The sequence below is a fragment of the Pongo pygmaeus genome, chromosome 16 (genome assembly GCF_028885625.2).
Source record: "Pongo pygmaeus isolate AG05252 chromosome 16, NHGRI_mPonPyg2-v2.0_pri, whole genome shotgun sequence".
Lineage (NCBI taxonomy): Eukaryota > Metazoa > Chordata > Mammalia > Primates > Hominidae > Pongo > Pongo pygmaeus.
Window position 1 is genome coordinate 94,902,210 of NC_072389.2, and position 26,304 is coordinate 94,928,513.

Sequence of the window (26,304 nt, forward strand, 5' to 3'; positions counted from 1 at the left end):
GCCAGGCATGGTGACTCACACCTGTAATCCCAGCACTTTGGGAGGCTGAGGTGAGGATCACTTGAGCTCAGGAGTTTGAGACCAGCCTGAGCAACATGGTGAAACCCCATCTCTACCAAAAATACAAAAGAAAAAAAATTAGCCCGGCTGGTGGCGCATGTCAGTGGTCACAGCTACTTGGGAGGCTGAGGCAGGAAGATCGCCTGAGCTAGGGAGGCGGAGGTTGCAGTGAGCTGAGATTGTGCCATTGCAGTCCAGCCTGGGCAGCAGAGTGAGACCCCCATCTCAAAAAAAAAGCAGATGAATGGGTTATAATCCACTTAGATGTACATATTACATTTCTGGTACCATGGACATATATCTCTTTGAAGAGCTGGCATATCTGAAAACATCAGGGAACCGATAAGAGGATTCTAACTTTTGAAGCCCTTCACAATTATAACTATGTACCAGACAGAGCAGAATGATTCCATAAATCCCTTATGGGACCAGTTCTGGATCTCAGTCAATTCTTTTATTTCAGCAAAAGACTTTATTTCTTAGAAAGATATATCAAACATTGGATTTCTTCTTGAGATTTCCTTTATCCTGTGAACTTTTAGGCTCACCATTTTCCAGGACCGTTATTGGTTGAATTAGCCAATGAGTTTATTAGCGCTGTCAGAGAAGGCAGCCTAGTGAATGGAAAATCTTTGGAGTTACTACCTATCATTCTCACTGCCCTGGCTACCAAAAAGGAAAATCTGGCTTATGGAAAAGGTAATTTTCTTCCAATTTTAGTGGCTTTTTCTCTATTCACATAATCAAATTTATTGCTCAGTATATTTTGCATTTCTAGGTGTACTGAGTGGGGAAGAATGTAAGAAACAGTTGATTAACACCCTGTGTTCTGGCAGGTGAGTCTTATTAAATATGTATAACTTTCTTAGGAATACAAGTGGCCAAAAAAAAAAAAAAACACCACTTTATTTCAGGAATTTATGTCTGTGAAGGTTTTAAGTCCTTCTTTTTTGTTGTTTTTAATATAACACTATAAAACTATTTAGTCTGCAATGAATTAGTGAGAAAGAGATGATTTACTATATTCTGTCCTCTAAGACTGTTCATATAGTTTTATTTGCTTGACTGTGTATCTTAGTACAGCAATTTAGTGTGTTAAGATACACATAATTAAATGTTAGTGTGTTTAATGCTCCAATCTAAGCATTATTGGAGTCTCAAGGTCGTGAAAGCTGGGGAAGTCACCCTGCTGCTGCATCTTTTCTTTTTTCTTTTTTTTTTTTTTTTTTTTTTTGAGGGAGTAGAATATACAAGTGATGTATCCTTTAACCAGTAATTGTATTTCTGGGAATCTACATTAAAGAGTGACTCCAACGTACAAGAAAATCCTCACATATGAACATGTTCAACACGGAAATTTGTGACCAGTAGAAGCATACAGTAATAGAGACATGTAAACTATGTAAGTTAAGGTAGAGCCACTCCATGACATTTATACCTATTAAAAGTGAAATGTATACATCAAAGATGAAAAATTCTTACCATATAATTAACAAAGAGATTAGTATGTTATATAATACTGTGATTGCATGTAGGTTTGTTAAAAAGAACAAGAAGGGAATACCCAAGATTATCTAAACCAGAGATAATTGCTTTTATGGTTCCTTACATAAGATCCCTTACATAAATCACTTTAAGCATGTATTTATCAATTAATTTGTTTTTAATTCCACAAGAGTTGATTCAGTACATATTGTAATATACCTTGCATTTTTTATTTAATACAACTGTCCATGTCAGCATATACAACTCTACATCATTCTTTTTAATGGTTTGCAGTAATCTATTATTTGGCTAATCTACAATTGTCAGATTATTTGGTTATTTCCAGTTTTTGTGCTATTACAAAGAGTGTTGCAATGAATGTCTTTTTTAATTTTAAATAGAGATGGGAATCTTGCTTTATTGCCCAGGCTGGTCTCTTGAACTCCTGGCCTCAAGTGATCCTCCTACTTTGGCCTCCCAAAGTGTTGGGATAATAGGCATGAGCCACTGCACTTGGCCTGAACATCTTTATATATCTAGATGACCTTTTATAAGCATGTACATGGCATATATTTCAAATAGTAAATTGGGTAGATCTGTGATTATGTGCATTTTTAAAGTTGATAACTACTGCCAGCTTGTCATACATTCCCTAAAATGGTATGTGAAGAGAGTTTGTTTTCCACAATCTCACCAACATTGGGTATCATCAGAATTTTGATTTTGCGAGTCGGGTAGGTTAACAACCGCTATTTCATTGTTTTAAATGGTATTTATTTGATCTTGTTTCTCAGTATTGCAAAATCAAACTTGAATTGGCCCTGATTTTTTTGTCCTCATTAATTTTACAAAGTTATATCTAAATAAGTTGGAAAGAAATAAACTTTGTCATTTTCTTCTACCAGGTGGGATCAGCAATATGTAATCCAACTCACCTCCATGTTCAAGTAAGCATCATCTTTCCCTTTTCTTTGTATATCCTGCTTGTTACAAATTAAACCATAGCAAACGTAAACATCACTCTCTCCTGATTGTAAGAATATTAGTAGTTATGTTTTCTGTTACAGATTCACAGATTCCCTCCCCACTCTTGCCTCCTTTTTGGCTTTACTTACTTATTTAAAACATAACTTTATTGTATTTTTATAAGGTGACTTTGCTTAGGTAAGGTTATTGGTTCCCTTAAAGGTTCTTCATTAGAGAAAAATCAAAAGGGACAGTTATAATAATCTATTATCTCTTTAATTCTCTGCTCCCAAGTTTTATTTCTTAAAATATGTTTAATGGAATTTTAACCACTGTAAAGCCCTGAATTGAATTTCTGAAAACAAGGCAGTTAGACACTGTCTATAGCCTTTAGAATCTTTGATCCACAGGGATGTCCCTCTGACTGCAGAAGAGGTGGAATTTGTGGTGGAAAAAGCATTGAGCATGTTCTCCAAGATGAATCTTCAAGAAATACCACCTTTGGTCTATCAGCTTCTGGTTCTCTCCTCCAAGGTACAAATGGAAAATTGTTTCTCCTTAGTTCTGGTGGTATGACCAGTTATGGCCATTCAACTTATTCATACCCTTGGTTTACATAGCAGAGCAAACATAGCCGAACATAGATGCTTTCATTTCACGTATGGTGGTTTGGTCTGGTAAAAGGATCATACTTCTCATCCAAGGAAAACATGCATTATCTCTTGTATTGCCACATTTTCTTTGTGGAGGTAAAAGGGATAAAGATCTCAGAAAGGGTAGACTATAGGCCCCATAAATTCTTACAGTAAGCGGTATTTCAAATCTTGTTTCAACATGAAAGTGTTCTATACATTGTTAGTTTGAGTCTAAGTCATAGATTATTTAAATTTGTACTGGAGAATTCTTTAAGCTGAAAACTACTTTGAATTCAACTTGGTTATTTTGCTGTTAATTGGGAGACCTTACCAATTTTGTATTGTTTTCAGGGAAGCAGAAAGAGTGTTTTGGAAGGAATCATAGCCTTCTTCAGTGCACTAGATAAGCAGCACAATGAGGAACAGAGTGGTGATGAGTGAGTAATATAGTGTAGAGATAAAGATCATTTTTACAAATTCATCTTCTCATTGTGTATTTTAGCTACTTCATTTTCTTCTCTTTCACCACCTACCTTCACCTCAGCACAAAACTTTTCTAATCTTTTCTTAGCTACTCAGTAATAAAGAGAATAACATGATCTCTTCAGCTCTTTCATTTTCACCTTTCCAGGAAAATAATTGTCCTATAAGCTGCAAGTTTAAAACCTATTTATTAAGTGTCAGCTCTCTGCCAGGAACTGTTTAGCCTTGGGGCTACCGTGCTGAACCAGTCAGACAATGTCCCTGCTCTTGTAGAGCTTCAATTTTAGTGAGAAGAGGACAGAAAATAAATAACAAGAAAAATATTATAGTGAAAAGTGCTATGCAGGTAATTCAAATGGATGATCTACCACTGACAGTATAGCTATTTTAGATTGGGCCAGGGAAAACCTCTCTCAGATGTGCTACTTTAACTGAAGCCCGAATGATAAGATCCATAATATATAGATCAGAGAACATTCTCAAGTAGGGAAATAGTACAGAAGCAGAACAGTATGACATGTCTGAGAAAGAGGATTTTGGGTTTTGTTTTGTTTTGTTTTGTTTTTGAGACAGAGTATAGCTCTGTGGCCCAGGCTGGAGTGCATTGGCATGATCTCAGCTCACTGCATCTTCCACCTCCCAGGTTCAAGCGATTCTCCTGCCTCAGCCTCCTGAGTATCTGGTACTACAGGTGCGCACCACTACGCTCAGCTAATTTTTGTATTTTTAGCAGAGACAGGGTTTGCCATGTTGGCCAGGCTGGTCTCAAACTCCTGGCCTGAAGTGATTCACCCTCCTCGGTCTCTCAAAGTGCTGGGATTACAGACATGAGCCACTGTGCCTGGCCAAGGATTTTTGTTTTTTTCTTTCTTCTTTTTTTTTGAGATGGAATCTCACTCTGTTGCCCAGACTGGAGTGCAGTGGTGCGATCTTGGCTCAGTGCAACCTCCGCCTCCTGGGTTCAAGAGATTCTCCTCCCTCAGCCTCCTGAGTAGCTGAGATTGCAGGCATGCGCCACCACGCCCAGCTAATTTTTTGTATTTTTAGTAGAGATGGGGGTTTCACCATGTTGGCCAGGCTGGTCTTGAACTCCTGACCTCAGGTGATCCACCCGCCTCGGCCTCCCAAAGTGCTGGGATTACAGGCGTGAGCCACCGTGCCTGGTCGGATTTTTTGTTTTTTAAGCAAACATTTGTAGAATGTTCATTCTGTGCCAGGTGTTATTCTAAGCACTTTAAACCTCACAACCCTATTTTACCTCTACTTTATGGATATGGAAATCGAGAGACAAAGAATTTAGTTAGTTTGGCTTGAGCAATTAATTAGAGGTGTTTTCTTTTTTCTTTTTTTTTTTTTTTAAGAGTGTCTTGCTCTGTTGTCCAGGTTGGAGTGCAGTGGCACCATCATAGCTCACTACAGCCTCCAATTCCTGGGCTCAAGTGACCCTCCAGCCTCAGCTTCCCAAGTAGCTGGGACTATAGGCACGTGACACCAAGCCTGGCTACTTTTTTTTTTTTTTTTTTTGAGATGGAGTCTCTGTCACCCAGGCTGGAGTACAGTGGTGTGACCTCGGCTCACTGCAACCTCTGCTTCCCAAGTTCAAGTGATTCTCCTACCTCAGCCTCCCAAGTGGCTGGCATTACAGGCACCCACCACTATGCCTGGCTAATTTTTTTTATTTGGGAGGAAGTCTCACTGTGTTGCCCAGGCTGGAGTACAGTGGCATGATCTCAGGTCACTGCAAACTCTGCCTCCTGGGTTCAAGCGATCCTCCTGCCTCAGCCTCCCTAGTAGCTGGGGTTACAGGTGCGTGCCACCATGCCCGGCTACTTTTTGTATTTTTAGCAGAGATGGGCTTTCACCATATTGGCCAGGCTAGTCTCAAACTCCTGACCTCAAGTGATCCACCTACCTTGGCCTCCCAAAGTGCTGGGATTACAGGCGTGAGCCACTGCACCCGGCCCAAGCCTGGCTAATTTTAAAAATTTTTTCTAGAGACAGGGTCTCACTGTGTTGCCCAGGCTGGTCTTGAACTCCTAGCTTCAGGCGATCTCCTGCCTCAGCCTCCCAAAGTGCTGGAATTACAGGAGCAAGCTGCCATACCCAGCAGAGAAGGTGGTCTTAGATACTAAATTAGAATAAGCTGACAGAGAATCAGATTTTGGAGAAAATAATTAGCTCACTTTTTTTTTTTTTAATTAGCTCACTTTTGACCACACTAGGTTTGAGATATATATTAGGGTCCCATAAGGAGATATTAAGCAGGTACTCTGGAGTAGTAGGGAGAGGGCTGAACTGGGGATAAGACTGGAAGGAACTAAAGCCAAGAGACTGGATGGGATTATCAAGGGAAAGCATGAAGAAAAAGAAACCTAAGACTGAGTTCAGAGGCATTCCACCATTTCAAGGTCAAGCACTTTGGGAGGCCGAGGCAGGCAGATTGCTTGAGCTCAGGAGTTCAAGACCAGCCTGGATGACATGGTAAAACCTACCTCTACAAAAAATACAAAAATAGCCAGGTGCAGTGGCGCATGCCTGTAGTCCCAAGTACTTGGGAGGCTGAGGCAGGAGAATCACTTGAGCTCAGGAGGCGGAGGTTGCAGTGAGCTGAGATTGCACCTTTGCATTCCATCCTGGGCAATGGGAGTGAATCCTTGTCTCAAAAAAAAAAAAAAAATTTTTTTTTGAGAAGAGGCCAGTGATGATGCCCTGGAAGCTAAGAGAAGAAAATGTTTCAAGAAAGAAGTGGTTAATTGTGTCAGATCTGAGATGTTAATTAAGATGGGACTTTATTGTTTTTGACAACTTGGAGGTCATTTGTGACCCTTGTGAAAATAATGTTATTGCGGGGGTGAGGGTAGAAAGAGGATAGAAGCCTGATTTAATTGAATTGTACTGGGAAGAGATTGTGAGATAAAAAAGGAGAAATTATGACTATAGACATTTATTTTATGAAATCTTGTAAAAAGAAGCGGAGTCTGGGCACAGTGAATCGTGCCTGTGATCCCAACATTTTGGGAGGCTGAGGCATGAGAATCACTTGAGCCCAGGAATTCAAGACCAGCTGGGCAATATAGTGAAATTCCATCTCTACCAAAAAATAGAAAAATTAGCTGGGCATAGTGGCACATGCCTGTAGTCCCAGCTACTCAGGAGGCTGAGGTGGGAGGATCGTTTGAGCCTGGGAGGTTGAGGCCACAGTGAGCTATGATCATGCCATTGCACACCAGCCTGAGTGACAGCGAGACCCTGTCTCACATAGATAGATAGATGGATGGATAGATAGACAGACAGGAGCAGAGAATTGGGCAGTAGAATTTCTAGTAAACACCTGCCTTCAGTGATTGTATGAGTTTAGCTTGAGTTGGTCTACTTGTTCATCATAGCACCCGCCCTTGTCTCTCACTCAAAAACCATAGCTCATACCTTTTTTGTTGTTGTTTAGACAGGGTCTCACTCTGCTGCCTAGGCTGGAGTGCAATGGCGCAATCTTGGCTCACTGCAACCTCCACCTTCTGGGCTGAAGCAATCCTCCCACCTCAGCCTCCCAAGTAGCTGGGACTATAGGCATGCCACCACACTGGGCTGATTTTTTTGTATTTTTAGTAGTGGCTGGTCTTGAACTCCTGGGATCAAGTGATCCGCCCACCTTGGCCTCTCAAAGTGCTGGCATTACAGGCATGAGCCACTGCACCTTATAGCTCATACCTTTCTGTTGAATCTTTTAGGCTACTGGATGTTATTACTGTGCCATCAGGTGAACTTCGTCATGTGGAAGGCACCATTATTCTACACATTGTGTTTGCCATCAAATTGGACTATGAACTAGGCAGAGAACTCGTGAAACACTTAAAGGTAGCACCAAACTTGTAAGGTGATCTGGGTCTCTTTTGAATGAAAGTGTTTGAACTTAAGCCACTTTTATGCCAGTTAATGACAGGAAATAAATACTGTAAAATGACCCTGGGTGTGGAGGATCTCTCTTTTTTTTACTTTAAAAGTGGAAAATACATGATGTTACCACACTCCCTTTTTTTTAATGTCCTCACTTTAGCAGTACACCACATCGTTAAGCAAGCCAGAAAGTTCTATTAAAAAAAACCCTCAAAAGTTCTAATGCAAAAAAGTGAGAAAAAAGTTGAGAACTATTCAGCAGAAAACTCAAAATCTAATTCTAAGTAGATTGTGTGTCACTATCTTATGTGACCTTCAACTATGGCCTCTGCTTTCTCATTTATGAATTAGGATGTTGCATCTAGTAGTATATCGTGGAGGTGTGTGATGCTAAGTCATTCATCATGAAGTATTTGTAAAGTAGTAAAATAAAACTCAGAAGTGTTTTAAACTATATTAAAAGTAGTGTACAGATACATTTGTTCCTCCAACTTTTTAGTTTGAAAATTCTAACTCAGAAAAGTTAAAACACTACATAGCATGAAGAACACCTATGTTCCCTTCACCTAGATTGACCAATTATTCGACACTTTGCCACATTTACCTCACTTTTTCTCTCATACATATTCTTTTTCTGAACATTTAAAAGTAAGATGCAGAAACCCAAACCCTAACACTTCAATGCCTGAATATTTCAGCATGCTAAGAATAAGGACATATTAATCACAATACCATCATCACATCTAAGAAAATTAACAATAATTCCATAATATTATTTAATTTATATTCCCTATTCACATTTTCACAGTTGTGTCTAAAATGTCTTTTGCAGCTGTTTTTTTTTTTTTTTTTTTCCTCTGCTCCAGGCTCTCATCAGGCTTCATGCATTGCATTTGGTTGCTCTTTCTTTCTAGTTTTAGACTGATTTTTTTGAAGCATCAGCCCACTTGTCTTGTGTAATGTCCCACATTTTTGGATTTATCTGATTGTTTCCTCACGATTGGGTTCAAGTTAAACATTTTTGGCAAGAATACTTCGTAAGTGATGTGTACATTTTCTTGCAAGGGCCAGATACTAATATTTTACACTTTGCAGGCCATGCAGGTTCTGTCACAACTACTCAGCTTTACCACTGCAGCAAGAAGGCAGCCATAGACAAAATGTACTAACGAGTGTGGCTGTTTTCCCATTTATGGACACTGAAATCTGAATTTTATTCCGTTTTTATATTGTGGGATATTATTCTTCCTTTGATTGGTTTTTTTTTTGGACAGAGTCTCACTGTGACACCCAAGCTAGAGTGCCGTGGCCCAATCTTGGCTCACTGCAACCTCCATCTCCCAGGTTCAAGTGATTCTCATGCCTCAGCCTCCCAAGTAGCTGGGACTACAAGTGCATGCCACCATGCCTGGCTAATTTTCATATTTTTAGTAGAGGCGGGGTTTCGCCATATTGGCCAGGCTGGTCTTCAACTCCTGGCCTCAAGTGATCTGCCTGCCTTGGCCTCCCAAAGTGCTGAGATTACAGGCGTGAGCCACTGCACTGGCGTTCCTTTGATTTTTTTTACCCCCAACCATTTAACACCATAAAAACCAGTGTTAGCTCATGGGTTGCACAAAAACAGGTAGTGGGTTGGATTTGGCCAACAGGCTGTATGTAGTTTGCCAACCACTGTTCTGTGCATTACATCAGAAGGAACATAGTATTAGCTACCTTACTATTTGTGAGGCTAAATCATTTGCTTTTAAGAAAATGACCATTGATTTTCTTCATTTATAAGTATATATGTATCCCTTTGTATTAGAAAGGAATCTATAGGATCATAGTTCGAGATAGTATTGAAAATCCTTTTCCCAACAACATTTCATACAATGGTTTTCGTTTTCCCGTCTATTGATGATTCTTGGCCTAAATCAGTAATTATACCACAAATTTTATATCTTTTTTTTTTTTCTTTTTGTCCTCACAATCTGTTCCCAAGGAATTCTAATTTTAATTAGAAAATTTTAATTGCATCTTTCTTTCGGCATTATTAGCTGGCATTCTTCTGTAAAAAGAGCCTCTCCTTTCCCTATTGTTTTGAATATCATTATGCACTCATGAACCTTTTTAAATTCAGTCTACTCATTATTCGTTACTGTCATTATTTGTTTTGAGCACAAAATTACCCAAATTCAGCCAGTTGGATCCTTCAGGTCAGCTTATGTGTTCTTTTGATGTGACCCCATTTAGTCTTTGAGCTGTGGCATGATATGCCCAAGGCTCACCATAGTACTTTCTTTGCCCCATCCTGATGCCAGCCATGTCTCTAAAAAGCCCTGGGTCCCTTTTGTAGGAAAGGATGTTTAAAGACCATAATCTGTGAGTAGGCTTTAAAACTTCTTTATCTTCTCTGTATCTGTTCACTCTTTTTTTTAATTTAGGTTCGTAGTAACTATATTACTGGCCTTTTTACCAGCTTTATGTATTTTGATCCACTCTCGTTTTGTTTTTGTTTGCCATTTGATTGATGTTTTATTTTACATTTTTTTTGTTCTATTAGTATCATCTTTTCTAGGCCTTGAAAATGTGTTTTTTAAACTTTTTGAGGCACAATTTACATAGCACAAAATTATTTTATTCTAAGCATGCAATCCAGTGATTTTTTTCGTAAGTTTACCTAGTTTTGTAACTGTCACTATAATCCAATTTTAGAACATTTTTTATCACCCTGTAAGATCTTTTATGCCCATTTAATCTGCACTGGCACTCCCAGCCCCAGATAACCACTAATCTACTTTCTGTCTCTGTAGATTTACCTTTCCTAGATATTTTGTATAAATGGAATTATATGATATGTGGTCTTTTGTGTATGTCTTCTTTCATTAAGTGTAATGTTTTCAGGGTTCACCTGTGTTGTAGCGTATGTCAATATTTCATTTCTTTTTATTGTTTTGTTTGTTTTAGGAGACATGGTCTCACTCTGTCACCTAGGGTGGAGTGCAATATCATGATCATGGCTCACTGCACCCTCAAACTCCTGGCCTCAAGTGATCCTCCCACTGTAGACTTCTGACTAGCTAGGACCACAGGCACACACCACCATGCCTGGCTAATTTGTACACAATTATTTTAAGAGATGGAGGTCTTGCTGTGAACTCCTGGCCTCAAGTGATCCTCCTGCCTCAGCCTCTTGAGTAGCTGGGATTACAGGTGTGAGCTACTGTGTCAGGCTCATTTCTTTTTATGGTTGAATAGTATTCCATTGTGTAGATATATATGAGTTTTGTTTAGCAGTCTCCCAGCTGGTGGACATTTGAATTTTTTCTACTGTTTGGCTATTACAAATAATGCTGCCACTAACATTCAAATATAAGTCTTTGTGTGGACATACGTTTTATTTCTTTTGTGCATATACCCAGGAGTAGAACTGCTGGCTTATATGAGAAATTTATGTTTATATTTGTAAGAAACTGCCTGTTTTCCAAAACAGTATCATTTTACATTCCCATTATCACTATGTGAGGGTTCCTATTTCTCTGTCTCTTGGCCAACATTTGTTATTGTCTTTTTTATTATATTCATTCTAATGGGTACGAAACAGTACCTCATTGAGGTTTAACTTTGCATTTCCTTAATGACTGATGATAATTGAGCGTCTTTTCATGTGCTCATTAACTGTTCTAATACCTTCTTTGGTGAAATGTCTATTCAAATCTTTTGCCCATTTTTTGAGTGTGTTTGTCTTCTTAATTAAAATTCTTTGTATATTCTACTGACAAGTTCTTTTTTATTTTTTCAATAACTTTGTTATGAATGGTGACAAGTTCTTTATCAGATATATAATTAGCAAATTTTTTTCTCAGTCTGTGACTTGTCTTTTTATTTTCTTAATGGTATCTTTTGAAGTACAAAAGTTTTAAATTTTGGTGAGGTCCAGTTTATCAATTTTTTCTTGTACAAATTATGCTTTTGGTATTGTATCTAAGAAATCTTTACGTAATCCAAGGTCTTGAAATTTTTCTGTATGTTTTCTTCTAAAAATGTTACAATTTTCGCTCTTACATTTGGATTTCTGATCCATTCAAGGACCTATTTTTATTTTTTATTACTATTAAAAATTTTTTTTTATGTCTCTTGAGTCATAAGGACTTTTTTGGGGGGTGCAGTGGTGCAATCTGAGCTCACTGCAACCTTCGCCTCCCACGTTCAAGTGATCCTCCTGCCTCAGTCTCCCAAGTAGCTGGGATTACAGGTGTGTGCCACCACTCCCAGCTAATTTTTGTACTTTATGAGATGGGGTTTCACCATGTTAGCCAGACTGGTCTTGAACTCCTGACCTCAAGTGATCCACCTGCCTCAGTCTCCCAAAATGCTGGCATTACAGGCATGAGCCACCGCACCTGGTCAAGGGACTTACTGTTAAATAGGCTGTTATACTTTTAAGATGTATGTAATGGGACCAGGTGTGGTGGTTCACACCTGTAATCCCAGCACTTTGAGAGACCAAGGTGGGAGAATCACTTGAGGCCAGGAGTTTGAGACTCTCCTGGGCAACATAGTGAGACTTCATCTCTCCAAAAAATTTAAAAATTTAAAATTAAAAAATTAGCCAGGCGTGGTATGGTCCCAGCTACTTGGGAGGCTAAGCCAGGAGGATCCCTTGAGCCTGGGAAATCAAGGCTGCAGTGAGCTATGACTGCATCACTGCACTCTAGCCTGGGCAACAGAGAGAGATCCAATCTTTTTTTTTTTTTAAAAAAAAAAAAAAAAGGTAAGTAATGACTTCCTTTTGGTTGCTCTCTTCTAGGTAGGACAGCAAGGAGATTCCAGTAATAACTTAAGTCCCTTCAGCATTGCTCTTCTTCTCTCTGTAACAAGAATACAAAGATTTCAGGACCAGGTATTTTTTTAAAATGCCATTTTGTTTCCTTCTGTAGTTGGTAAAAAAAAAAAAAAAATCACAGAAATCTGTTTTTGTTGTATCCTTTCCTAAACAATTTTACCCCCTTCCTGCCAGCAGCAAAGCTGCTATAAGACATGTATGTCCCCTCTGTTCTCTGGGGGCTGATGGAAGACTTCTACAGGTTTTTGGTTTATTCCTCCGTTTCCTGTTGTGTGGTAAGCTAGTGAGGTGGGAATAAGAGTGGAAGGATACCACACATCCCAAGTTGGAGGAAGGGACAGTTTAGGTGGATATTCACCAGCAGTTTTATTATGTTGTAGCTTTCCAAGAATAGGTTAGTTGCAAGGATGAAATTTACACTTTTTTTCTTATATGTGTTCCAGGTTGTGGGTAATATTTATATTGACTTTTAGCCTGTTTTCCCCCTTTTTGCTTAAGGAAGGCTTGTCTTCAACTCCTTAAAGTTCCCACTGAACGTCATAATTTTTGTAACATCTTCATCTAGTTAAAATAGTTGTCATACGGATATATGTGAATGGCAGCTCATAGGAACAGTTATAGGGTTAAGATTTATAGCATGAGCTATAATATTTGCTTTATTTTCTTATTTCTTTCACTCTGTTAGGTGCTTGATCTTTTATTTATTTTTTTTTTTCATTTATTTTTATTAACTATACCCAAGGTGCTTGATCTTTTAAAGACTTCGGTTGTAAAGAGCTTTAAGGATCTTCAACTCCTCCAAGGCTCAAAATTTCTTCAGAATCTAGTTCCTCATAGATCTTATGTTTCAACCATGATCTTGGAAGTAGTAAAGAATAGGTAAGTTGGTGAACCATATCTCAAAAGGTTTATAAGGTGTTTAACGTTAGAAAATGCAATGTGGTATCATACTTGCAGCCTATGAGGGGAAACTGATGACTTACAGCTGTTGACGTCACGTCACACATCAAGGTTCAGTTTCTTAAAACTGGTAGAGCATACTTTTTCCCTATGGAAATATCCTTGAATCTCAGGCCCTGGTTTCTTGGCCACCTTGACAGCAAGCATACAAAACGGAATTAGGTGCTTTTGTTTATTCCATGATATTACAATTCTCTATTTTCCTTTTCTTTCTTTCCATTTTTTTTTTGAGACAGAGTCTCACTCTGTCCACCCAGGCTGGAGTGTAGTGCCACAGTCTTGGCTCACTGCACCCTTGATCTCCTGGGCTCAAGCAATCCTCCCACCTCAACCTCTCGAGTACCTGGTATTACAGGCAAGCTCCACCATGCCCAAGTAATTCTTGCGTTTTTTGTAGAGACAGAGTTTCGCCATATTGCCCAGGCTGATCTTGAACTTCTGAGCTCAAGCGATCCACCTGCCTTGGCCTCCCAAAGTGCTGGGATTACAGGCTTGAGCCACCGGTCCTGGCCCTTTCTTTTCCTTTTTAAAGGAAACAGTCTCACTCACTATGTTGCCCAGGCTGGAGTGCAATGGCTATTCACAGTCTCTATTATAGCACGGTAAAGCCTCAAACTCCTGGCCTCAAGTTATCCTCCCACCTCAGTAGCTGGGACTATAGGCATGTACCCCTGTGCCTGGCTTGGCCTTTCTTCTTTTTTTTTTTCTGAAGACGTAGGAACTTTTCACTATGTTGCCCAGGCTAGACTTGATCTTCTGGGCTCAACTGATCTTCCTGCCTCAGCCTCTCAAGTAGCTGGGACAATAGGTGCATGCCACTGCATCTGGCTCATGGCCTCTTTTTAAAGTGAGTAAAAAACATTAAGAGTTTTATTTACTTTGTTGAAATTTGGAGCTTATGGTTGGAATTGAATTATTGATTAGCCAGTTTAGACAAATTCATTTAAAACCACATGGAAAACATCAGTAACTGTCCTGGTTTTTATTTTAATTTCAGGACATACATTAGCTGTTTTAACAGTCTTTACTATGTCATGCTTTCACTGTGTATTAAATATATTTTAAAGTTTCATAATTTAAGCATAATTTACGGTAGGTCTCTTCTAGGCCTGGAATTCTTGTTTATTAATAGATTGAATTTACATGAGCTTTGCAGTAGGGCAAATTTGAAATTAGAGTTTATTGTTTGAGTGTTTTACCCATTGTTAGGCCTTAAAGCTTTTTAATCTTTGCATCTGATTATTCTTTTTCCTGAGGTTTATAGTTGTGTCTCCAGTATTTTCCCAACCCAATCTCTTCAAGTTGGGCTAAAGAAGGAGGTACTCACTAACCAGGAAATTCCTGGAAAGCTTCCCATCTTCTGGAAATCTCAACCGTCATAGGACTTGAAAGCATCTCCATGTATAATTAGCCTGGAGTGGGTACTTGCCACTAGGTGGGACCAAACCTCAGCCAGGAGAGATTTGGATAGCCTTATTAGATCCTCTAAAATAACTGGCTGTTTACACATGCTTGCCCCAGTCAGCTAATGAACCTTTAAATAATGCATTCTCCATTTTATGTAATTGAATTTTTGGCTCTTCAGAGTATGAATATTGTTAACTCTGTTAAAGTGTTATAATTTATCCATAACTATCTACTTCATTCTGTAGTGCTGCATTATAATTTGTTGCAATTTAACAGGTAGATATAGTGGATAAAGGTTATATTCACATTATTTCCACTGTGGGGTATAACATTAAGTGGTATAAAACCACCAATGATTCTACTCTTTTACAAAAGATTATTTATAGTTTTAGCTTATGCTGTTGACACCAGATCACTCATCCATTTATACTATAAATATCTATTGAATGTCTTTTATATGCCACCCTTGTGCTAAGCAATGTGGGTAAAAATATGACTATACTATGACCTCTCTCCTAGAGAATCTCTGTCTATGGAAGGGAGCTAATTTGTAAGCCTCTACATAAGCGTTGTCAGTGCTGTAGGGTAATAGAAGAGGCAGCAATGAACTTCTCATCATGAAATCTTGAATGGGAATCTTTAATTTTTTAATACTCTCTAGCTTCTGGATTTTCCCAGAATTCTGTGTGTCATTGGAGACCACTTGCCTGCTGTTCCCATTATGGTACATTTAGGAATTCAGAATTTTGTCAGACGATGTGTGTAAAGAAAAGGTTTATATGCGGAGTACGTTGATTATCTAGGTCAAATTTGGGAAATGTATAACAGGGCAATGAGTATAAAGGTAAGAATATCTCACTAAGTTTTTCTTTTTTAACTAAGCTTTGTTTTCTTGTAGTGTTCATAGTTGGGACCATGTTACTCAGGGCCTCGTAGAACTTGGTTTCATTTTGATGGATTCATATGGGCCAAAGAAGGTTCTTGATGGAAAAACTATTGAAACCAGCCCAAGTCTTTCTAGAATGCCAAACCAGCATGCATGTAAGCTCGGAGCTAATATCCTGTTGGAAACTTTTAAGGTGAGACACTATTTTGGCAACCACTCCCTAATTTTGTTTAAATAATCCAAGTAGGGCTTGGCATTTGCCTGGGAGTTTGGTGGACAAGGAAATTTGAGTGTGTCTTAGTTTGATAGAGGATATATGACAGAGATTAGGATAATATTGAAACATTATAGATCCAGTTTGATGGAATACTTACTTTCTTATTCTTTTATGTAAGTTTTTCATTTATTCCACTTAATTCAATTGTTTCTGACCTAGAAGTTTGAATATAAGATAGCTTTTTCATGATTTTTCCTTCTTCCAGCAGTAAACCATTTCTAGTTTTTGTTTTATTTTGTTTTAATGCTGTTCCTTTACACAGAAGAAATTTTTTTAGGTCACTGTAGAGCATCAAGCTTAAAGAATCATGCTTAAGAATTTTTACTGAAAATAAAAAAAGAATCATGCTTGGTCGGGCATGGTGGCTCAAGCCTATAATCCCAACACTTTGGGAGGCTGAGGTGGGCAGATCACTTGAGCTCAGGAGTTTGAGACCAGCCTGGGCAACATGGCGAAACCTCATCTCTACAAAAAATACAAAAATTAGCCAGGCGTGGTGGCGCGCACCTGCAGTCCCAGCTACTTAGGTGACTGAGGTGGATCACTTGAGCCCAGGAAGTCAAGGCTACAGTGAGCTGTGTTTGCACCACTGCACTCCAGCCTGGGTAACAAAGTGAGATCCTATCTCAAAAAAAAAAAAAAAAAAAGAATCATACTTATTGGTTCATTGTTTCTGAAGAAACCAAAATGGGAAATGTACATTTTTTTGACATTATTACCAATTATCACTGACATCTCAATCTTAATTTCTGAAACAGTTTTCAAAAATTTATTTTTTTTGAATAAAAAAATGCTAGATCATATCTGAGGTTAAACAACTTTTCAACTTTTCTAGTAATTCCTCTAAGTCTTCTTGATGTTCAATTGTTTAATGTAGCTACACACCAAGAGTGTCTGCTGAAATGTTTATTTGGGAGGCTGATCTAAATGTAAATCTAGTGTTCTAATCCAGAACTATGAAGTAAATGTCAAAACAGTTCTTGAGAGTTATCAGTGTATTTGATGATATAAATTACCCTGCTTAATAGTGATATTGTTAAAGACATTATCTTAGAGTATGTTTTTGTATTTAAATTATTATTTTTCAAAACTAAAGAGGCTCCATTTGATTTCATGTAGATGTCGGTTTTATCAAGGCATCTTTATAAATTGCTGCTAAGTCACTAACAGTCTGAGGTCTGAACGAATTAGTCTGTACCATAAAGTAATCAAGTTCAAGTAAGAATTTTAACTAAAATTCAAGTGAAAATTCAGAATGGGTCTTTTTAATGGCAACTGCTGTACTTCTAGAAACTGAGAAAAGGGGTTAGGGACGATCTTTTAAGTTTCTAGAAATCTTCATGGGCTTTTACATTTTAATTTTTAGAATAAAAGTTATGTATACTGTCAGGAATATGGATATTGTCAGGTAATGGATACCTAAGTAGAATTGATCCTGTTTGATGCTGAACCTTATATGTAGCAATAGTTTAATGTGATCTGTACTTTTAGGCTAATAAACATGGTATTTATCCTACTAATGAATCATCTAAGCACAGAACAAGGGGAAAGTTGAGTGATTCTGTCTTTCCAGATGATTCACATTATATTCTGATTTTTTGAGTTTTACTCATATCCAAACGGTTCTTCATCCTGCCTGACATGCATTGATATACTTAAAAGCTGAAGGGTCACCCAGGAATATTTTATTTATTCTGTTCTTTTTAGATCCATGAGATGATCAGACAAGAAATTTTGGAGCAGGTCCTCAACAGGGTTGTTACCAGAGCATCTTCTCCCATCAGTCATTTCTTAGGTATTAAACTTTGACAGAAGGAATAAAGTTTTTAGAAATATTTTCATTTAAATGTCATAATCATTTGGTCCTGGGAAAAAAATTTTAATGAGCATTTAAATGCAGTATCTTTGATAGGATGCCAGTAAAGCAAATCCATTTATGTTGTCTGGGATTGTCAGTTGTCAAAAAGGCTGTAGCTGTTAGTAAGGAAAGCAACAATTAACCAATAAGTAAAACTTCCATTTTGCTCAACATTTTCTCTTTTTGTTAATACCTCTCAAATGAGTGCTGTCCTGCTGCTGCCACTCATTGACTTCCTAGTCCTTTTAGCCTTGACATTTGGACTGCACAGTGTTTCTCTCTGGTAACCTCTGAATTTGCTGTTTTGTTGTTGTTGTTGTTGTTTTTTCTTTTTTAGACACAGTTTCACTCTGTTGCCCAGGCTGGAGTGCAGTGGCACAGTCTCAGCTCACTGCAACCTCTGCCTCCTGGGTTCAAGCAGTTCTCGTGTCTCAGCCTCCTCAGTAGCTGGGATTACAGGCGCACACTACCACACCCAGTTAATTTTTGTATTATTAATAAAGGCAGGGTTTCGCCATGCTGGCCAGGCTGGTCTCGAACTCCTGACTTCAGGTGATCCACCCACCTTAGCTTCCCAAAGTGCTGGGGTTACAGGCGTGAGCCACGCTTGGCCTGAATTTGCTGTTTCTAATACATAACTCCTAATGTCTAAATTTACTAGCCTTCATCACTAATTTTAAAAATTTCTCTATGTCATTCATCACTGTTTATAACTCCCCTAAAACTTTTTAGGTAAGTTCTCTGATTACAATAAGAGTTTGCTTCTTTTCCTACCCGTGACCAGTTTTTCTTTTACCTCAAATATAATACAGTTCCCTTCAAACAAATTTTCCTTTTCATTGCTCCTATTTCCATTATTTGAAACATGGTTCCCCAAGTCCTGGAGGCTAGAATTACCTTTTATTTTCTCAAACACACTTAGTACCTAAGTTCTGTCATTTTTCTCCCTCATACTGTTATTTTTTCTATCTTTTTATTCCCTCCTCCTCCCAACCTCACATCCAGTGTCTAATTCCCATTCTTACAACCTTGAATTTAGACTACTGCCACAGCTTTCTAACTGGTTTCCTGGCTTTTTCTTCTCCCTGCAGCAATTTAACCTGCATATTACCACAGATTAGTATTCCTAAAATACCACCTTATGACTACAAAATCATCAGTATGTTCTTTAATAAATTGTCAGCTCTTTTTGTTTGTTTGTTTTTTGAGATGGAGTCTCACTCTGTCACCCAGGCTGGAGTGCAGTGGTGTGATCTCAGCTCACTGCAACCTCTGCCTCCCGGGTTCAAGCAATTCTCCTGCCTCAGCCTTGAGAGTAGCTGGGACTACAGGCACGCGCCACCACACCCAGCTAAGTTTTGTATTTTTAGTAGAGATGGTGTTTCACCATGTTGGCCAGGATGGTCTCAATCTCTTGACCTCGTGATCCACCTGCCTCAGCCTTCCAAAGTGCTGGGATTACAGGCGTGAGCCACCGCGCCCGGCCAAATTGTCAGCTCTTTATCCTGGCACTGAAGGTGCTTGACAAGTTGATCCCAACCTACCTTTCCAATGTTAAAGTCAGTTATTTACTTTCCTGGATTCTTCACCCCAGCATCATTGATTTCCCTACCATCTTCTGAATATGTCTTATACTTACCTTTCTCATACCTTTACTCATACTTTTCCCTTTATATATGCAGGCCTTTCTGGTTCTTTGTGCATTTAAATGTTCCCCATCTTTTAGAACCTAGTTTAAGTTCCTTCTCCTCATTGCTTTCCTAATATATACCAACTCATAATGATCTCTTCTTCCTTTGAACTCCTATTTAAACTGTCCCTTTACCATTTGGTAGGCAATAAACTATGTTTGGAATTAATAGATATTTGATATTACTCTGTGATTTACCTCTTTAATGCTTTAAAAAAATTTTCTTACTTCCAACTAAATTATTAAAATTTTTGAAAAAAGACTATGTTTTATACCTTTATGTTCCTAATAGGACCATATTATGCTTGCACGTAGTAAAAATTCAGAAATATTTATTGATTTATTTTAGCTTAGAAGTAAGAAGATGTGTGCTACTACTTATGTCTAGGCAGTGTAATCGGTTTCTTCCTTTCTTTTAGGCAGTTTAATTTTTATAGAAATTGAAACTATCATAGAAAAAAGCTAAAATTATCCTGGTTACATTGGAGAAAAAGTATATATAGAATCAGTAGAAATTTGTATTGTAGTATACTTGACTTATTTGAGAAAGCAAACAAAAGACTTTACATTTCTTCTCCGTATTTTTCTATTTCAGATATCTTTAGTTATTTGAGACAACTGATTATAGATTCTGTTTTTCAGACCTGCTTTCAAATATCGTCATGTATGCACCCTTAGTTCTTCAAAGTTGTTCTTCTAAAGTCACAGAAGCTTTTGACTATTTGTCCTTTCTGCCCCTTCAGACTGTACAAAGGCTGCTTAAGGCAGTGCAGGTAAGTCTTCAGATTCCCAAGTAACTTGCCAAAACTGAGGTTTAACTGTCTAGTGGAAGTCTGATGCATTTCTGTATAAATATGTATGTCTAAGAAATTCTGTTCCACTTTAGTCTGAAACATAAAATTTGCATTAAAAGGGCAAGAGCATTGAGCAAGACTGTTTTCCAAGTTTATTTACTATCCATAGCACTATTCTCTCAACTCATTTTCAAGTTAATGAAATAATTAAAACTCTCTTAGAACATTATTGAGTACAATAGATTTACAAAGGCATTCGCAACCAGTTTCATTTTAGTGTTTCAAAGTATACTATTGTCCTTGTTAACTGTAATAAACATTAAAACGTATATAAAACAGAAGTAAGTTTCCTTATGGAAGCCATATGGTAACAGTATTGGGTAGAAATGACCTAAGGCTAATAAGCAAATTTGTTCTGTTTTTACCCACTGATTCTTTTTCAGCCCCTTCTCAAAGTCAGCATGTCAATGAGAGACTCCTTGATACTTGTCCTTCGGAAAGCTATGTTTGCCAAGTATGTAGCATCTTTTTATATCATAGCAAGACGTTGTCTTCTAATTTTGGAGCTAAAGTTATCTCTGCCATCTCCTAGTACCACCTGTTCACAGTGATCATGAGAATTCCTAGCCCCGCAGAGCAATTTCATCAAATAAGGCATTTTGCTAAGTGCTTTATGTGCTTTTTTCATTCAGTCTTCAGAGCAACCCTATGAAGTAAGAATTATTGCAATTCTCATTTTACAGATAAGAAAACTTAGGCTTAGAGAAGATGAGTGACTTTCCAAAGGTAAAACAGTAGTTGGTGGTAGAGCAAGGATGCAAAGTCAGGTCTAACATCAGAGCTTGTGATGTCAAGTACTTTGCTCTACTACATTAGAATAATCTTCAGGGTAATGTTCTAGTGTCATATACTCTGAAACCTGAGCTGGCAGCAGTTCCAAAGGGGAAAGCACCTTAGTCAAGAAGAATATACTTAAGAATCTCATTTTAGTGAACATCTGAATTATGATCTAGAGGCTAGTAGATCAAAGTAATTGTTGAGGGGAATGAGTTCTATTTGTAGCTTAGCCAATCCCTCCTAACATCTCTTCCTTTATTTCTTAGTATATAAGCTAGAGATGATCTTGACATCTCCTAAAAATATGACAGTAATATGTGAAAAGCATTTGGTACTTTGAGGATAAGATGCCCAATTAATATCACATTGGCCATATTATAATATATTCATGGGTGTCCAGAGGAACAACTAAGCCATATGCTATTATCTTTGTTCTAGAATTAACAGTTTTTGTTACTCCTCACCCGAAGGCATAGCGAATAGACTGAGATATTATGTTGTAACATCTTTAACATGAATTAATCATTGCGCCTCAGAAGACAAGTGTGACATTTTCTGGATGGACAGTTTACATGGCATCAAATATTACATTATCCTATGATGAAAGAGAGCATATGAAGGGAAGCACTCCTTCAAATATGGCAAAATCAGCAATTTCTTACATTTGAGTAACCAGCCAATTTTAGCTTCTCAGCACTCTTATTCTTATTCCTCACATAGACTTGAGAGCAGGATAGAAGGAAGTAGAGTATCATGAGTTAAGTATTGAAAAAAGTCAGTTCAATTTCTATACTATAAATTGCTTTGAACAGCTGATACCTTATTTTGAGTATATAAATTCACTTTGTTTTGCTCTACGCTTCATTGTTTATACATATGCCTTCTCTGTATGCAACTAGCTGGATTTTTCTGACCCAGAAGCATATTCCTGTGAAATAGTACTGTTTGTTAACTTCTCTATTTCTGAGCTAGCCAGCTTGATGCCCGAAAATCTGCAGTTGCTGGGTTTTTGCTGCTCCTGAAGAACTTTAAAGTTTTAGGCAGCCTGTCATCCTCTCAGTGCAGTCAGTCTCTTAGTGTCAGTCAGGTAAGGATTATTTATGTTAATTTGTAGTGTGTGCGTATCATTCATGTGCATCGATGAAATGCACGCTGTTTTCTTTTATTCCTGTTATGGTTGTAAGAATGATCCTAGAACTAAAGAGTCTGATGATGATGATGGTGCTGCTGCTGCTGCTGCTGATGATATTGGCTAACACTTATTAATGGCAGATTTACTGTATGCTAAACTATGCTATCCAGTATGGTAGCCACTGTCCTCAGTGTGGCTATTGAATGGAACATTTGATTGAAATGTGGCTAGTCAACATTGTGTTGTGCTATACATGCAAAATTCATACCAGATTTTGAAATAAAAGAATGTAAAAATCTAATAATTTTTAATATTGATTACATCTTCAGAGAGAATTTTGTATGTGTTGGGTTACAGAAAACATTAAAATTGACTTTATCTCTCTTTACTTTTTTAATGTGGCTACTAGAAAATATAAAATTATATACATGGCTTGCATTTGTGGTTCATATTATATTTCTTTCTTTTTTTTTTTTTTTTTTTTTTTGAGACGGAGTCTCTCTCTGTCGCCCAGGCTGGAGTGCAGTGGCGCGATCTTGGCTCACTGCAACTCACTGCAAGCTCTGCCTCCCAGGTTCACGCCATTCTCCTGCCACAGCCTCCTGAGTAGCTGGGACTACAGGCGCCCGCTACTGTGCCCAGCTAATTTTTTGTATTTTCAGTAGAGATGGGGTTTCATTGTGTTAGTCAGGAGGTCTCGATCTCCTGATCTCGTGATCCACCTGCCTCAGCCTCCCAAAGTGCTGGGATTACAGGCGTGAACCACCACACCCGGCCCATATTATATTTCTTTTGAATAGCACGGTGCTAGATATTGTGCTAAAGTGCTTTACATTTATTATCTCATTTAATCTTCACAGCAGTCCTCTGAGGCTAGATACTATTATTATACCATTTTCTTATGTCAATGTATTTACTTTGCACAGGAACATATATTACACCTTGTAATCTGAGAAAACAAAACTTTTTATAATAATCTGGTAATCTAGGCTTTGGAGCAATAAAATTGTCTTCATAATTTAAATGATGTACTATAAGATTTATAAATAGGAGACATATTTATATATAACAGTTTGACTAGGAATCCTCACTTTATTGCTTTGGTATAACTACATAAAGCTTTGTCTATAACATATAGCATAGATTAAATATTAGGAACACTAGGTATCATTTGTGTATTATTATCCCCATTTTAAAGACAGGGAAACTGAGGCTGAGCCAGGTTAAATAACTTGCCCAAGGTTATATAACCAAGAAGGGGTGGAAGAAGGATTTGGCCTCAGACAGTATGAACTACATTACTGTGATGCCTGGAGTAAGGATTAGGAATTCTTGGTCTATAATTGCTGATTTTATTATGTAATTTACACAAAGGATGTCAGTTCTTTGTCATGTCCATTTCTAAACAAAAGACTGTCTTTCTCTAAACCTTTCTAGAATTTGTGGAAGAGTGAGGTTCTTCTAGCTATTGAAGAAGTCTTAGACCTTTTAAATAAAATTATGTATATTATTACTACTGGATTCTAGTGGCTTGAAATAAGCAGTGTACCTTCCTAAGCAATTGATATTGTCAAGGAAACCTTGAGGAATAGGAACAGTTAATTTTGTTAAAATGCTTAAAAATTCTCTTATTCCAAACCAGAATAAGAGTGACACTTACTACTGCATGGTAATGATTATACTGTGTGTCTCACCCCTGGGGTTTGGCATGTGGAGAAAGCTAAGTTTTTTTGACCAAGAACATAGGCTCATTTAGCTCCTTATTGGAAAAAGCTTTGGTAAGATAGACGTGAATTGGCCTGTCTTCCTTTCAGGTTCATGTGGATGTTCACAGCCATTACAATTCTGTCGCCAATGAAACTTTTTGCCTTGAGATCATGGATAGTTTGAGGAGATGCTTAAGCCAGCAAGCTGATGTTCGACTCATGCTTTATGAGGTAAGTCAGTAGAATGGAAGGAATGTAGCAAACCCCCAACTAATAATTTTTATTTTAGTAATTTTTTTCCTGATTATAAAAGTACAGTAGCTATGCTCTTATTTGATGTAGTCAGCACCAGTAGCTAGTGATGTTTAGTCAAAAAGTTGTTTAAGGCAGGGCACAGTGGCTCACACCTGTAATCCCAACACCTTGTGAGGCCAAGGCAGGAGCATCAAGCAAGACTCTGTCTTTACAAAAAATAAGAAAATAAAAAACATTAGCTGGGTGTGGTGGCATGCGCCCGTGGTCCCAGCTACTCAGGAGACTGAGGCAGGAGGATCCCAGCGGTGAGGCTGCAGTGAGCTATGATCACACCACTGCACTCCAACCCAGGCAACAGAATGAGACCTTGTCTCTAAAAAAAATTTTTTTAAGGTGAGAAATCATAAAACACAGTTGATAGACCTTAAATATTTTATTTTAATTTGAAATATTTAAATATACTATAAATTTGCCAGTCTTAAGACTAAGTCCTTTGTTTTGCTTTGTTAATGATTACAAGTTTACTTCCTGTCTCTCATACAAACCCATACCCTTAATTTATTGCCTATAGTTTCAAATTTGTGTTTACCTAAAGTGGTATAAAAACTTTAAGCTACTTCAGATACAGTTTTAGCACAAAAATCTTTTAGATAGCTTCAGTTTTTTCTCTTTTTACAATTGTGTTACCTCTAATTTATCAGAAATTGGTTTGAGAGACTGACTTTCCAAACATTGAACGTAGTTTTTTTTTCTTTGAGACAGAGTCTCGCTCTGTCACCCAGGCTGGAGTGCAGTGGCACAATCTCAGTTCACTGCAGCCTCCATCCTCCATCTCCTGGGTTCAAGCAGTTCTCCTGCTTCTCAGCCTCCCAAGTACCTGGGATTACAGCCATGCACCACCATGCCCAGCTGATTTTTGTATTTTTAGTAGAGATGGGATTTCACCATGTTGGCCAGGCTGGTCTTGTACTCCTGGCCTCAAGTGATCCACCTGTCTCGGCATCCCAAAGTATTGGGATTACAGGCGTGAGCCACCATGCCTGGCCTAACTTAGTTTTTATAAAAGCAACTTCTTTTTCTTTTTGCACTGGGTTTTCAACAGTTTGCTGAACGTCTGATTAAATCACTAGTTATTATAACAGTGCAGCTAAGAGAAATACAACTACTGACTTGTGATTAGCATATAACTCACCCAGAGGATACTGTGGTAGCATATATGAAAACAACATTCATGTTTCTGTACATTTCCATCAGAGCTCCTAGATGCCTAGGTACAGTATCAATGAGCAGTAATATTTTGAGAGGAATCTTTTTTTTTTTCTGAGCAGTAGCTCTCAACAGTGGGCTTAAAATATTCAGCAAACCATGCTATAAACAGATGTGTTATCATGCAGGCTTTGCTTTTCCATTTATAGAGCACAGGCACAGTAGATGTAGCATAATTCTTAAGGGCCCTAGGATTTTTGGAATAGTAAATGAGCATTGACTTCAACTTAAAGTCAGCAGCTACATTAACCCCTAACAAGACAGTCAGCCTGTCCTTTGAAGCCAGGCATTGACTTCTCCTCCCTAGCTAGGAAAGTCCCAGATAAAGTCTTCTTCCAATATAAGGCTATTTCATCTACATTGAAAATCTGTTGTTTAATATAACTACCTCGATCAATTATGTTAGCTATATCTTCTGGATAATTTGCCTCAGCTTCTCCATCAGCATTTGCTGCTTCACCTTGCACTTTTTTTTTTGAGTCTCACTCTGTCACAAGGCTGGAGTGCAGTGGCGCGATCTCGGCTCACTGCAACCTCCGCCACCCAGGTTCAAGCGATTCTCTTGCTTCAGCCTCCCAAGTGGCTGGGGCTATAGGCTCATGCCACCACACCCAGCTAATTTTTGTATTTTTAGTAGAGACTGGGTTTCACCACGTTGGCCAGGATGGTCTCAATCTCGTGACCTCGTGATCTGCCCGCCTCGGCCTCCTAAAGTCCTGGGATTACAGGCGTGAGCCACTGCGCCCAGCCCCTTGCACTTTTATGTTATGGAGATGGCTTCTTTCCTTAAACCTCATGAACCAACCTCTGCTCGCTTCACCTTTTCTTCGGCAGCTTCGTCATCTCTTTCAGGCTTTATAGAATTGAAGAGTTTGGTCCTTGCTCTGG

At 38.2% G+C, this 26,304-nt stretch overlaps 1 protein-coding gene across 10 annotated transcripts in view; it reads left to right on the forward strand.

Moving 5' to 3' along the window:
• The window catches only part of FANCI (FA complementation group I), a 73,109-nt gene that overhangs the window by 18,686 nt on the left and 28,119 nt on the right, over positions 1 to 26,304 (forward strand). For all 10 annotated transcript variants that reach the window (XM_063652914.1, XM_054450358.2, XM_054450360.2 and 7 more), the window contains 14 exons: positions 603 to 759; positions 839 to 896; positions 2,451 to 2,492; positions 2,922 to 3,045; positions 3,498 to 3,583; positions 7,358 to 7,484; positions 12,313 to 12,405; positions 13,091 to 13,227; positions 15,614 to 15,794; positions 17,586 to 17,673; positions 20,069 to 20,199; positions 20,664 to 20,734; positions 22,030 to 22,144; positions 24,004 to 24,126. In XM_063652914.1, the coding sequence (XP_063508984.1) occupies positions 603 to 759; positions 839 to 896; positions 2,451 to 2,492; positions 2,922 to 3,045; positions 3,498 to 3,583; positions 7,358 to 7,484; positions 12,313 to 12,405; positions 13,091 to 13,227; positions 15,614 to 15,794; positions 17,586 to 17,673; positions 20,069 to 20,199; positions 20,664 to 20,734; positions 22,030 to 22,144; positions 24,004 to 24,126 (1,533 nt within the window). The remainder of the gene's footprint in view (positions 1 to 602; positions 760 to 838; positions 897 to 2,450; positions 2,493 to 2,921; positions 3,046 to 3,497; positions 3,584 to 7,357; positions 7,485 to 12,312; positions 12,406 to 13,090; positions 13,228 to 15,613; positions 15,795 to 17,585; positions 17,674 to 20,068; positions 20,200 to 20,663; positions 20,735 to 22,029; positions 22,145 to 24,003; positions 24,127 to 26,304) is intronic.